This window comes from Equus asinus, chromosome 5, assembly GCF_041296235.1.
Source record: "Equus asinus isolate D_3611 breed Donkey chromosome 5, EquAss-T2T_v2, whole genome shotgun sequence".
Taxonomy (NCBI): domain Eukaryota; kingdom Metazoa; phylum Chordata; class Mammalia; order Perissodactyla; family Equidae; genus Equus; species Equus asinus.
In genome coordinates this window covers 66531571-66546847 of record NC_091794.1, presented here as the reverse complement: position 1 = coordinate 66546847, position 15277 = coordinate 66531571, and the positions used below count along the sequence as shown (strand labels likewise).

Sequence of the window (15277 nt, the reverse complement as noted above, 5' to 3'; positions counted from 1 at the left end):
CTCGTGATGTGTGCTTGCCACACACACAGAAATGGCTGAGCATAGATGTGGTCCTCACACGACCCCACGAAACATCAACTGCTACTATCTCCATTTTCCAGAGAAAGAAAATTGAGCCTCACAGAGGAAGGTCACTTACGCAGAATGAGCCAGCTTCAAATCCAGGTCGGCCTGGCTGTGGGGACTGAGCTCCTTGGGGCAAACCTGAGAAGAAATCCAGCCTGTCCAGTAGGACCGGCGGGGCACACTGAGCACTTGCCTGCACAACGTTGAAAGGTAATGCTAGGACCATTCTGTTTATTGCTTTAAGAAACATGTATTGAGCAGTGCTTTGGATCGAGGATAAAAAACCACTACTGCGACAGAGCTCCTGCTCTCAAGGACCTCCCAAGCCAATGGCAGGCGTGCAGTACCACCTGGCAGCTGTGGTGGTAGAGCTTTGCTTTTCCATGACCAGCTGGTGAGGATGCGCAGAGGTTCTGAGAGGAGAGGGGCGTGCTCCATCACATGGCTGGGGAGGAAGGCAGGGGTTGAACCTGGACCTTTAGACCTCGAATCCTCAGTGGCTTCCTAGATCCATTCCCTCGGGAGGACGAGTTAGCTACTGGGATTAGCTCCCATCAAAGCCGCCCCGAATGACTTTGAGTAGCCGTGGAACCAAAGGAGTCTCTGATTTCAGATGGAGGTAAGTCCTAGAAAGAAGAATAAAGCAGAAAGTAGGGTGAGTGAGTGACTGGAGGGTGCAGAACTGGTGGGGTTTTTCTGCACCCTGCCACGGAGTGTTTGTGGGCAGAGGTGAAGCTCACAAAGCCCTGGGCACTGGGAGGAGGTGACCGGAAATACCCATGAGCACGGGGGTAAGACTTACCCTTCACTATTTTATAAAGTTCACTGGGAAACTCTCTCAAGCATTCCAATAACTCCTGCTGCTGCTTCTCTGTTTTCATTCACACATCACTCATTCTTTCTGTCTTCGGACTTGAATTCATGGAGCGCTGACGATGTGCCAATTTGTGCTCCTGAGAGCTGCTGGGCCTTTGTCATGAACACTTCTCAGTCAGCTGGTTGGCTCAGTGCAGGAGGTGAGGGTTGAGGGATGGTGTTGAGAGATGAGATCATGGAAAGTTTCAGGGATTACGGAGCAGAAGAAAAGCCTCGGGCTCTAGAACAAAGGAAGGACCCCAAATCAATATTTCCCATGTTGCCCTGAGAACGGCTCTCAGTTTCTGTGTGTGAGAGAAAGTGAAAGACAGTAAAAGCTTTGAGTCCCACAAACCTAGTTAAATTCCTGGATGGTCTGTGCGAGCTCGGCCAAGTTATACAGTCCTGTGAGCCTCCACGTCCTTATCTGTAAATTAGGAGAATAACCCACGCCTTGGAGAGCTGCTGCAAGGATGAAAAGGAGAGAAACGTTGTGCCATCTTGTCCTTAGTAGGGCTCAAGAAACATTAGCTGCCCTTCTCCCAGTCCACCATCTGGAGAATGGGCTGGCCATTCAGGAAGAGGTTGACCCCACTTCTCTAGATCGAAGCCTCAGAATGTAGAAATTGATGGAAATCAGGAACACTCTCTCGACCAGGACCGTAACAGCATTAATAGAATAACTAGGTTATACACACACACACACACACACACTCATAAATCAGACTAGAACAAAACGTGCTACAAATAAGTTTCCCTTTTCCTCACACTTAAGTAAGAGCAGAACATTATCAATTCTGGGTTGTATGAGATCAGGCAAATGGTCATCGTTTTGGAAATGACCTCTCCTAATAATCTTATAGCCCAGACTAAGACAATGCTAGAACATAAGAGTCAGCACGGGTACAGCATTTTGGATGTTGTACAGAGCATTCACATTGTTACTATATTTAAAACCCACAGTAATCCTGGGAAGCAGGCAGGGCAGATGTTACTATCCCATTTCCCAAAGCAAAAATAAGACTAGTCACATTGCCCTTGATTCTCTCAAGGCTACTGTAACATCAGAGGGAACAGCTGATGTCGAAAAAAATAAATTCAACTTGTTTCTGCGCAAAAACAATACTTAATTTTTAAAAATATATCCTTAAATGTAAAACAACAGAACACTTAAGCAGACCATCCATCATCCCTCAGCGACAGAAACATGGTTATACTTTGATATAGTGGCCAAAATCAATACACGTTAATTTTATTTTCTTTTATATTCTGGAGAGAAAAAAAAGCAATCTGATCTTAAACGCATGCTGCCCAGCATGACGTCCCAGTCCCTGTGGTCTGTGAAGATGGTATTGGAATCTACTAGTTATGCTTAATATTTCAAAGAGCCTAACCAAAAATTTTATATTTTCTCTCACTTAACTAGGCCACCCAGACTAGTCAAATCACAAATCTTTCTTTTGCCTGGAATCTTGGTAACACCAGACATCACTTGATGATCAGAGGTCCTGATTGGTCTTTGACGATGTCACAGAACTTCTGAGACCTGGAAGCAGGACCACACTGTGACACACGCCCCAAGCCCAACCACTTCAGCTCCTAAACAGCCAGTGCAGCAAGAGCCTGGCCACGGGTCTAGACACTCCAAGCTTTCAGGACAAGGAGAACTCTGTGGAGTAAAGTCCACGCAGAGGGAGCCAGGTAACGGAAAAGGAGTCCTTGTGATTAAAAGGCCAGGAGCCGCCAGCCCACCTTGAGGGCCGTGGGTTTTCTGATGGAAGTCAGGGGGCAAGGTGTAAAGGGGTGGTACTCTCGCAGAGCTTCTTTCAGTAATGAAGTGAGAGAGATTTCTCACCACAGATTAAGGAACTCTAGGTGTCAATAAAAACGCATTATGAGATGAGTAACAGAAATTTTATCCTTCACGTACATGAATATACTTTAAATGGCTATTGTACCACCTGTCATATGGTATTAAAATGAATACTCTTACATAAGGGAAAGGAGGGTTTTGGCCCTGCTGTTCACAAGCGAGGAGTGAAGGGACATGAATGCTTTCCATGCCCACTTCCATTCTGAGATTTGCCAACTGAAGTAGTAAATAGGTGAGGGGCACAGATTCTGGAGTCAGAAGATGAGTCTGAATCTCAGTTCTGCCATTACCTGTTGAGTAATGCTTGGCACAGAGTTGCCTAATATCTTTGAATTTCGGTTTCCAGATAAAAAATGGAGGTAATACTTTCCTTTCCAAAGAATGTGGTATTCCTGAAAGAGCACTGGGTTACAGATCAATGAACCCTTCTTCCAGTCTCAGTTCAGCTGTTTACTCGAAATGCATCCTTCGATAATTTCCCAAACCCTCCAAGCGCTAGTTTTCTCCCCTGTGAGTAAATACACTTGTCCTTCCAATCTCCTGGGTTGGGTTTGAGGGTATGAGATAATTTAGGTCAGGAAAAAATATCTTGTAAATGGTAAACCAAATACACAAATGCAAATTTACTATCATGTCAACATAAGATTTAAGCTATTGTTTTTGCTCAAATTAAATATCATTTCAGCCCAAATCTTCGGGGAATTATCTTGTTTCTTTACCTGGTGAAAGAGGACAAATGTAACAGGTTCTTATTGCAGTTCCTTAGCCCCCGTGGTTGCACATCTCCCCACACGCTGTAGCTGCTTCGGCTCGACCGTACCCATCCTGGGCTCCAGCCAGTCAGAATAATCCCACCCCCTGCTGGAGTGGTTGCGTCCGGGGCACCCTATACGGTGCAGTTAGCGTTGAAGGCTTTGTTTCAACAGTTTCAAGGTGAGTCCTCTCCCCACCTGGATGTGAGGAGACCCTAGGAGTTGCGGGCAGCCACCTTGAAAACATCAGCGAAGAGTGAAGCCAGAGCCGAGAAAAACCACAGAGAAAACAAGCCATCGCTCTAACGACATCATGACCCTCGGGACTAAATTGCATCGAAGCTAGTGCACTTCTGGGCTTTCCTGTTAGGCGAGGCAATAAATTTTCTTGAGTTTGAGTTGGTTTTTCTGTTCTTGCAAGTAAAATAATCTTTAGAAATACACCAAGGCCAGCCCCGTGGCCGAGTGGTTAAGTTCACGTGCTCCGCTTCAGCAGCCAGGGTTCACTGGTTCCGATCCTGGGTGTGGACCTAGCACTGCTCATCAAGCCACGCTGGGGCGGCGTCCCACAGAGAAGAACTATAAGGTCCTACAACTAGGATATACAGCTATGTACTGGGGCTTTGGGGAGAAGAAAAATAAAGAGGAAGATTGGCAACAGATGGTAGCTCAGGGCCAAACTTCCAAATTAAAAAAAAAAAGCTATACTGCTTCTTTAAAAAAAAAAAAGAAAAAAAAGAAATACACCATCATGTAATCTTGAGCAAGTTCCATTAACCCTCTAAACTTCCGTTTCCTGATCTAAATGGAGGATAACACAATACCTATCATATATAGGGTTGCAGTGAGGATCAACAGGGCTTGAAAATGCCGAGCACTGCGCTTGGTACAAAGTAAGCATTCAACAAACGGTGGCTGTTTGTATTATGTTTGGAGCTCTAGACATTGTGCTGAATGCTCTCAGCACCACGTCAGCCTAGCAGGTAGGATTTATTGACCCCGTTTTACAAATGAAGAAATGAGGGTTAGAGAGTTTAAGTAACTTCATTACTGGAAAGAGTGTAAGTTGCCCAGGCTACCAAGAGGCAGAGATTTCACAAAGAACGATTGTTTCTCTTCCTCTTTTTTTTTAAGATTTTATTTTTCCTTTTTCTCCCAAAGCCCCCCAGTGCATAGTTGTGTATTTTTAGTTGTGGATCCTTCTAGTTGTGGCATGTGGGACGCTGCCTCAGCATGGCCGGATGAGTGGTGCCGTGTCCACGCCCAGGACTCGAACTGGCAAAACCCTGGGCCACTGAAGCAGAACGCGCGAACTTAACCACTCAGCCACGGGGCCGGCCCCTTTCCTCCTCTTTTTTTATCCTTTGACCACATGATGTTGAGTGTACAGTATCAGTAAAATATTAATGGAATGCCTATAATGTGCCAAAAATTACTAGGAATTAGGGACATAGCAGTAAATACACACTTTTCTTAGTTTTTGAGCATAAAGTCTTATAACTACCTGGATTATAAGTGAGAGTGAATTGAATGTGTGCCTCGGATTTACTGGCATCATGCTCCAACAACTGAGCTAACCAGCCAACATCTAAATTCTATGGACACACAGAAAGCATTGACAGTAAGTTATGCAGCTGAATGCAGACCGTGCCGGGGTCGTTTCCATATGCAGCTTAAAGCATATGTATATAGATTACGTTCCAGTTGCTATTTAATTTCTCCTAAAACCCTGAGCTGAAATGTAATATTTCTTTTACATTTATTGATTCCATGGGTTAAAAAAATCTTTTTCATATACAACATAAAGGTATTATCTCTATATTTTCTCCGTTCTGACATGATGTCAACTTCTACGTTTTCTAGGAAGTCTGAACAATACAATTAGATGTGATAATGGGATGGAAGAAAAAATAGACTAGAGTCTCCCCTCCACTATTTTGTTAGGAAATCTAATGGTGTGTTTTCCTGTTTACCTCTAGGTGACATTCTCCAAATGTCCTTATGTGTTACAGAGGGCATCCAGTCACTAGAGTGTAAAAAACGACCAGTTCATCTGTACCTCCTCCTTCCGGGTGTTGTCTCGTGTGCAGATCACGAGATTGCTCACAAGCCCTGAAGAACATGAGTAGGCTCTGAACTTGCCTTCATAACAATTAGGGAAGGCCTTTGTCTAAGAAAATGTGATAGTGTCAGGACACGCCCCAAATGAGAAGTCACAGGCAGGGGGAGAGGTCCCACTCTCCCATCTTGCCTCACTCCAGGCTCCTCGTGTAAATTTTGATAGAAGGGTCTGAGAGGAGGACCTGGGAAATCAGCCTGCAGATAATGTAAGAGACCCCTGATTTTATAATTAGGAGATTTTTACCTGTATCGAAGCTATACGTGGGGAAGCTAACAAACAACTGAGAATGGAGTTTGTTCCTTGTCTTTTGCTAGCTTAGCTCTAGAGGCCTGCGAGTTGTGGAAATGAGCAGTCTTACAGTCAGACCTAGCTTTGCTCTTTCTAGGTGACAGACATTGGGTATATTATCTAACCTCTCCAAGCCTGTTTCTCATTGTAAAATGAGAATAATAAAACCTACTTGATAGGGTTGTGGAATAAATGGGCCCAGCTCATAGCAGATACTCAATAAAAGGTAATTTCTTTCCCTTTTAATTCTCTAAGAAACTGTTTATTTCATACATAGTCATATGCCACATAACGGCGTTTCAGTCAACGATGGACCGCTTATACCACAGTGGTCCCCTGAGATTACCACCATATAGCTTAGGCGTGCAGTGGGCTACACCACCTAGGTTTGTGTAAGTGCACTCCCATCTTTGCACTACGACAAAATCTAATGGTGCATTTCTTGGAATGTATCCCCAGCGTCCAGCAACACATGACTGTAATGTGCTTCAAGAAAAATGTCCCTCTTAGGAATATAACCTCAACATCACCAGACTTCACCAGTTTGGGGAGTACAAATAATATATAAATAATAATACATTTTTAAAACTTATTTCTAGGTATCAGCAGGGATGTGTCTTGTGCTTCTCTATCTTCATCCAGCCCTTTTTTGATGTCTGCTGCCCAGGGAGATGAACTTGGGGGCAGCATCCTGCCCCTGACTCTCCTGGTGGTACCTCAGTGAGAACAGGGTGACTGCCTTCTCTGAGAACCCCAGAGATTCCCAAAGTGTAATATGGTCAAGGAGCTAAAACGACATGACTGTTCAGACTATAGTGCACCAGAAGCACACTCTGTCTGCAAGGAAATGACCCTCTCTCCAATTTTGCTTCTCACTTTGTCACTTGGACCACAAACAGCAGCACTTGTGCCTCCCTATGCAAACCGCTTCTTCAGCTTCTGCCTATAGCTTTAATCCCACCCTGTCCATAAGTGAGGATCAGGAAATTCTCTATCTGCAGGTCCCCTATTCCACAAAATTCTACCCCAATGCAAACCAATTTCTGCATGCTTCAGACTATCAGTTTCTCAGTGTGTCCTAACCATTCAGTCTCTGAAACCCAGTTTAGGCTCCGCGGGAAACCTCTCTACAACAATTACTGTACATTCTGATTTCTCATCCACTAGAGGTCTGCTTCCAAATAAAAAACAAGTATGAGACAGAATAAAATGTGTAATATAAATTTATTCTGTGACATTTTCCTCTTTGAAAATATTTTAAAACAGATTAAAATACCTCAATATTTAACAAAAAATAGCTAGAAGAATTTAGATACCTGTAATATACATGATTTGACCTTGAATATCCATTTTTTTCATTTCAAACATCATTTTTTAAAAAGTAACATAAAAATGATAAGGATTGCTGCATTCTTCATATATCCTGTGTCTCAAATTTTAATTCAACTGTCAGTTCTTTTCTCAATTATATATGTTAATGGTATTTGCTTCTGTTTCTGAGTGGGAAGAGTATCCACTTTCTGTTTCTTAACAGTGATATTTAGGTCTTCTTTCTCTGATTCTTCAAGAAAATGCTTCACACTGAGTTTGAATAGTAATCGAGGGTCTGGTCCAGAAAGTGGTGGGCAATTACAGATCTCTCTAATTTTGAGAGCCTATTAAGAAAGAATACAATACGAAATAAACATACGTAAATTTATTAAGATTATTCCAGTAATTCCTAACATGCTCTATGCAAAACAATAAAATATAAGAATACATTCTATATTTTTGGAATAAAAAAGTATCTTAATTACAACACATGAAAGAGAACCACAGATAAATTCATGGTAAATAGTTACATTTTCATGATTTGCTCACATCATAATATATCTGAAAAAACCAACTGTCTCTACAGCGACTGCTTGAAGTCCTGTTGGGGAGAAACAAGCCTCTTACAGGGTCTCTGTGGTTTCAGTCAAACTCAAATTGACCCTGAGAACAGCCATGCAGATTAGAAAAGATCTAAAAGACTAAAAAGACTAAGAGATTTTTCAAGAAAAAGAAAACAATATAGACGCCCGAAGACGCTGGGAGAAGAGAGACGTAACAGGGGCAGTCTGGGCTGGAATTGACGCTAATAACCTAGAGAGGGAAACACATCGAAATCATGACAATTTCCACTCCAGGAAAAATAAAATGCTGCAGGAAAAGAGAAGTAATCACAGTATACTGAGTATAGTACGTGGCTCAGCTGTGACTCGTGTTCACTCAGTTTTTAAAACGCTGAATCTTGATTTAACCAAAATCACAACATAGCCATCCCGGGGAGGGGGCGGGCTGGATATGTGTGCGCACGCACAGGGTGCGACAGTGACAGGGGCGAGCTTAATTCTCATCTTCTACAGGGGAAGATAAATAATGCCTAAAACTGAGAAGTTAGGAAATAGCAATATAAGCACGATATACAGATATGGCGGGAAATACCAAAAGATCATATAAGAGAGTTGAAAACGTCACTCTTGAAGTTGAGGGCAGGGTAGGGAGACTGTTGCTTTAAGTAACTTGCCTTAGAGAACTACGTGCTTCTTTAAATTGGGTACATGGATGACTTTTAAGACACAAAAACTAAAATAGTAATTTTTTAAGGAAAGAAATCTTAATATCTCAGAGGTTTTGAAAGAAAGATACTTGGGTGGAAAAGCTAGTTTAGTTTTTACCACTTCTGACTTTCTGACACTGATGCGTGTCCAGGGAAGTCAGGAAAGCCGGGAAGGGGACGATGGGTGTTGGGGGAGGGGTAAAATTCTAGGAAGACGGCCAGGCAGGCTCCCAATGATAAAATAACAACTTGCGGTGGGGGGTGGGGGACGACCTGAAGGACGGGAGGGAGGAGGCCACATAGGTGCCCAGAAGAGAACTCCAAGCAGCAGCACCAGCAGCAGCAGCAGCAGCAGCGAGCTCAAGGACCTGAGATGGGAGTGTGCTGGTGTTCTGCTGTAACGAGGAGCTGGGACAGGTGGAGCAGGGCTGGGTCGGGGGCAGGAACAGACTATGTCGGATCTCATAGGTCATGGTAAGGATTTTAGGTTTTACTCCGAGTGGGCCTGCCCCTGATAGTCCTGGGGTCCATGTGAAGAACACAAACGGAGGCTTAAATATCTAAAAGCTTTAAGTTAAACTAATACTTCTCTACATACAATAGTTCTATTTTCTTACTTTGAGGAATATACATTCAAAGTGACCCTGAAGGCCAGGTACAAAACTAGAATTCTGGAATTTCAGAATGTGTAAGCTTGCGGGGGGCCTACTCCAGCTCCTGCAAATGGCCTGTGGTTCCCTCCCTTCTCCTCCCACCCCTGGCTTACCTGGTACTGTGAGGGGCTTGTGTGCATGCATCCAAGGGACAAGGTCCATGCAGGCCCTGGAAGCAGGCCCAAAAGTGTTTGGGTGAGGAATTCCATTATCTCAAATACCCAGAGTGCCATGTGGTGAGGGCACCGGTTCTTAGATGGGAATATTCCCTGAAGTCCCACAGCGAACAGGGACATGCAGCCAGAGGCAAGCCAGAAAAGGGTCTTCTAAACGGAAGAAAGCAGGGCAGGACTGGGTGTAGGAGCACTTCTGACTCTAACTGAGGCTCTGAGTTACCAAAATAAAGGGGGAAAAGCCTTAAAGTGAAATTCTTTGGTGACAGGGGCCTTGTCTGAATTTTCTTTGTAGTATCTCACAATTCCAACAGATGTAAGATGTATCTTATATCTACTGAGTGTTAAATAAAAGTTCATTAAAGTAAACTGAACTGATAAAACAAGAAAACGTTTCCCAACTATAGCACTGAAGCAGAGTCCGACCCTCAGCTAAATGGTAACCCCACTGTTCAAACCAGGACGCTTCTGAGAGGGAAAGGAGATGCTATTAAGATTTATACTGAGACATGAGGCGTAAACGGAGACTGTGCTGGCAAACTGGGACCCACAGTCTACTCTCGCTGTAGCCCCGTTACAGCCACGCTGGTGCTCTTTTCCACAGGAAAGCAGATCTGTCATGGCGGCTACACCACAGCTTGAGGCCTTCACTGGTGTCTGTGAAGGGGGCACGTGTGGAGCTCAGCAGTGACAGCTGTCACAGCCGAGTCCCGCAATGGGAGACGCCGAGCAGCAAGCAAGGGAGGAACAGCACGCCCTCGCCTACAGTCTCACATTCAGCAAAAGCTCTTCTCTTTCCCTGAAGTTCTTTTCTCAGTATTTTTACATTCAACTAATGTTTAGAACACCACACTGAGCAAGGTGCCACGTACACATTAGTCAGAACAGACAGTCGTGATCCTTGCTCTCATGCAATTGACTTTGCATTTCCCCATTAACGGGCATTTCAATTGGTTCCATAGTTGTGTTTTGTTTTATTTGGCTTTGATAAATTACTCTGCTAGGAAAATCTTTGTTTTAAAAAAAAGATATATGTTTTTTAGTTTTATTTAGGTCATTATAGTTTATAACACTGTGAAATTTCAGTGGAACCTTATTATTTGTCAGTCACCACATATATGTGCCTCTTGACCCCTTATGCCCACCCCCCTACTCCCTTCCCCTCTGGTAAGCACTAATCTGTTCTCTTTGTCTGTGTGTTAGTTTATCTCCTACATATGAGTGAAATCATATGGTGTTTGTCTTTCTCTGTCTGGCTTATTTTACTTAACATCATACCCTCAAGGTCCATCCATGTTGTTGCAATTGGGGCGATTTTGTTTTTTTTTATGGCCGAGTAGGATTCCATTTTATATATATGCCACATAAAAAAAATGTTACTTTTTAACCTCCATTTCGATTTACTTGAAGTACACCTTTCAAAATAGAACGATCTGGTGAAAGAGTAAGAACAGAGTGTAACTTCTATTATATAGGACCAGACTGCTTTCTGCTGGAAAGGCTTTACCAACTTATGACATCATCAGCACACAGGCATATCTGAGTTATTCATAATCAGTATAACATAAGACCTCATGATCTTATCTAGATAACCACATAATTCCAGCCTCAGAGTCCTTAGTAATCATCAGCTAAGTTATACAGACAAGAAAATTAAGTTCCAGAGAGGTTAAGTGATGGGCAGGGAACAAAAAACCGCTTTCCGGATGCTTAACAGCAGCTTTATGCACCACTGGGAGCAACCGGGACGTCCTTCAGTAGGTGAGTGGATAATCTGTGTTACATACAGACAATGGAATATTACTCGGTGCTAAGAAGAAATGAGCTATCCAGCCATGAAAAGACATGGAGGAACCTTAAATGCATATTTTTAAGTAAAAAAAGCCAATCTGAAAAGGCTGTCTAGTATATGATTTCAACTACACACATGACATTCTGGAAAAGGCACAACTATGGAGTCACCGAAAAGATCCATGGCCATCATGGGCTAGGGGGAAGAGAAGAATGAACAGGCAGAGCCTGGAGTATTTTTAGGGCCCTGAAACTACTCTAGGTGATACTATAATGATGAATACACATCATTATACATTTCTCAAAACCCACAGAACCTGCAACACTAAGAGTGAACCCTAATATAAACCATGGACTTTGGGCCATGATGGGTCGATGTGGGGTCATCTATTATAACAAATGTAAAACTCTGGTGCAGAATTTAGACAGTGGGAGAGACTGTCCACGTGGAGGTAAGAGGTATATGGGAAATCTCTGTACCTTCCACTCCATTTTGCTGTGAACCTAAAACTGCTTTTAAAAATAAAGTCTATTTAAAAAAAAAAAAAGCTGGCATGGAAGTAAAAAGGCTTAGAAGAAGAGGATTAGAACCTGCTTTTGTTGTTTTTATTTTTAATGCTTTGTACTACATTTTCGTAATAATGGTTTCTTGCACCACATTACATGCGTCTTGAGTAAATCTTTTACTGAATAAATGTACTTTGGAAATGTCTGAGCCATGTTTCTTTAATTGGTAGAAAGACTAAATATTCTTTTTTTTTTTTTTTTTTTTGAGGAAGATTAGCCCTGAGCCAAAATCCGCCACCAATCCTCCTCTTTTTGCTGAGGAAGGTTGGCCCTGAGCTAACATCTGTGCCCATCCTTCATGTTAGATGCCTGCCACAGCATGGCTTGATAAGGTCCGTGCCCAAGATCTGAACCAGCAAACCACGGGCTGCCAAAGCAGAGTACACAAACTCGACCACTATGGAAGCAGTCCAGCCCCAAAACTAAATATTCTTCATAAAGGTTTTCTGTGTGTGAACTGTTTCTCTCCTCCAACTATCTATCTATCAAGCAGAATCCTGTTACAGACCACATATATTTCTATCAAATCTTCATCTATTTTGCATAGTAAGATTTTACCACATACGTGGGTAAAATATTTTTTGTTTTTTTACTTTCCTTTCCACATTTATTTTATTACATTTCAGAGTGTCAACATCTTTTATTTTTATAAGTTCAAATCTATCCTTTAAAAGTAAGCAACATTTTCCCCTGAACAGCTAGAATATGCCTTTCCATCTCCTTTACTTTGTTTTCTGTATTTGACTTCATGCACTGCACATAATAGGTACTTAATAAATGCATGCTGAATTTTAAACAAACATTTATAGAACACAAGCAATGAATAAATCATTATGATAAATGTCGTAGGGAAAACACTCAAGAGTTTACAGACTGTGAGACAGCAGGAATGTACTCTAAGAACAAGAATATACAGTTTTAAGAACCCCAAGGAGGATCTGGAGTTAAATATGGAATGAGCCAGCCTACAGACTCCAACTGGGAGTGAAAGGAACTAACATTTATTGTTCACTTTCTATGTGCCTCGCACTGTGCCAGGTGTTTCACAGATGTTACCTAAATTGGTGTTGTCATATGAACCACTTTGGAAATCTTGGGCCTGGTGTAGAATATTTGCCATTAAAATGTCTTACAAGTGAGGAAGGTAAGGGGGCAGGACCTTACCCACACAAACGCGCACATAAAACACCCAGGTGACATTGCTCTTCCGATTTTACAAATGAAGACTACTGAAGGTTAGATCAGGTAACTTCCTCAAAGTTAGGTGGATGGATCAGAACTAACGCAAACTCCTAAGGCTGCTGCTACTTGTACACTACTTCCTATAGGCATCCTTTTCCCATTATCAATTATTAATTTGATACATGCTAATATCTATGAGGGAAGGTAACTGCTATTCAATTGCATTGCCCAATTTTTCTATTTTTAACCCAATATTATATTACTTATCTTTCCTATTATTACCCATCATGCAATCACTTAACAAAGATTCTCTAAGCATCTCAGAAACTGTCACAGGCACTAGGAACACAGCAGTGAACAGAGGCCTTATGTTCTAGAGGACGAGACAGACAGTAAACAGGTAAACAGGACAATTTCACTTGAGTACGTGAGGAAACCAAGCAGTGAACCGTGTCAGAGAAGGGCTGCAGGGAAGAGAGGCTTTTTGAGATTAGGCGACCAGGAAAATCCTCCCCAGCAAGACGGTGCTGGTGTAAGGAACTGAGGAGGGAACGTTCCAGGCAGAGAGATCAGCAAGCAGAGGAGCTGTAAGGAGGAAACAAGCTCCAGGTGAAACAGCTGGAATCAAGAAAACCCTGGGGAGAGCGACACATGAGAAAGATGGGGAAGCAGCTAGCGGCCAAATTATATGACTTAAAAACCAAGTAAAGAGTTTGGATTTTTATCCTAAATTAGATGAGAAGCCACTAAAAGGTTTAAATCAGGGAAGTGACATTAAAAAGATCATTCTGGCTACTGTCTTGAAAATAGGTTATTAGATACAGTAAAGTCACAGGATACAAAATCAACATGCAAAAATCAGCTGCATTTCTATACACTAACCATGAAGTAGCAGAAGGAGAAATTGTGAATACAATCCCATTTACAATTGCAACAAAAAGAATAAAATACCTGGGAATAAACTTAACTGAAGAGGTGAAAGACCTGTACACTGAAAACTATAAAGCATTGTTGAAACAAACTGAAGAAGACACAAAGAAATGGAAAGATATCCTGTGCTCTTGGATTGGAAGAATCAACATCATTAAAACGTCCATACTCCCTAAAGCAATCTACAGATTCAACGCAGTCCCTATAAACTTCCAACAAGTTTTCACAGAAATAGAACAAAGAATCCTAAAATTTATATGGAACAACAAAAGACCCTGAATAGCCAAAGGATTCCTGAGAAAAAGGAACAAAGCTGGAGCTATCACACTCCCTGATTTCAAAATATAATACAAAGCTATAGTAACCAAAACAGCATGGTACTGGCACAAAAACAGACACATAGATCAATGGAACAGAATTGAGAGTCCAGAAATAAACCCACTATTCCACAAGGGAGCCAAGAACATACAATAGAGAAAGGAAAGTCTCTTCAATAAAGAGCAGCCACATGCAAAAGAATGAAAGTAGACCATTATCTTATACCATACACAAAAATCAACTCAAAATGGATTAAAGACCTGAAACTTCTAGATGAAAACAGAGGCAGTACACTCTTCGACATGGGTCTTAGCAGCATATTTTCAAGTACCGTGTCTGACTGGGCAAGGGAAACAAAAGAAAAAATAAACAAATGGGACGACATCAAACAAAAACCTTCTGCACAGGAAAGGAAACCATCAACAAAACGAAAACACAACCTAACAACTGGGAGAAGATTTTGCAAACCATATATCAGATAAGGGATCAATATCCAAAATATATAAAGAACTCCTACATCTCAACAACAAAAAAACTAAGAACCCAATTAAAAAATGAGCAAAAGATCTGAACAGACATTTCTCCAAAGAAGATACAGATGGCCAACAGGACATGAAAGGACACTGAACATCATTAACTATCAGGGAAATGCAAAGCAAAACTACAATGAGTTGGGCTGGCCCAGTGGCATAGCGGTTAAGTTCATGTGCTTCGCTTTGACAGCCCAGAGTTCGCCAGTTCAGATCCCGGGTTTGGGGTCCCACATATAAAGCAGAGGAAGATGGGCACAGATGTTAGCTCAGGGCCAATCCTCCTCAGCAAAAAGAGGAGGATTGGCAGCAGATGTTACCTCACGGCTAATCTTCCTAAAAAAAAACAACACTACAATGAGATATCACCTCGCTCTTGTCCAAATGGCTGTAATTAACAAGACAGGAAATAAGTGTTGGAGAGGATGTGGAGAGACGAGAACTCTCATTCACTGCTGGTGTGAGTGCAAACTGATACAGCCACTATGGAAAACAGTATGGAGAGTCCTCAGAACATTAAGAATAGAACTACCATATGATCCAGCTATTCCACTGCTGGGTATCTATCCAAAGAACATGAAAACATGAATATTCAA

At 42.1% G+C, this 15277-nt stretch overlaps 1 protein-coding gene across 6 annotated transcripts in view; it reads right to left on the bottom strand.

The window, feature by feature from the left end:
- Positions 1-271: 271 nt before the first annotated feature.
- The window catches only part of OMA1 (OMA1 zinc metallopeptidase), a 93567-nt gene continuing 78561 nt past the window's right edge, over positions 272-15277 (bottom strand). For 4 of the 6 annotated variants that reach the window (XM_070509801.1, XM_044770898.2, XM_044770907.2 and 1 more), the window contains one exon: positions 7162-7611. In XM_070509801.1, coding sequence (XP_070365902.1) covers positions 7533-7611 — 79 coding nt within the window. In that variant the 3' untranslated portion in view covers positions 7162-7532. Of the gene's footprint in view, positions 693-868; positions 1163-7161; positions 7612-15277 lie in introns of those variants that run through there. The other 2 variants (XR_011503367.1, XR_011503368.1) reach the window with 2 other exon arrangements.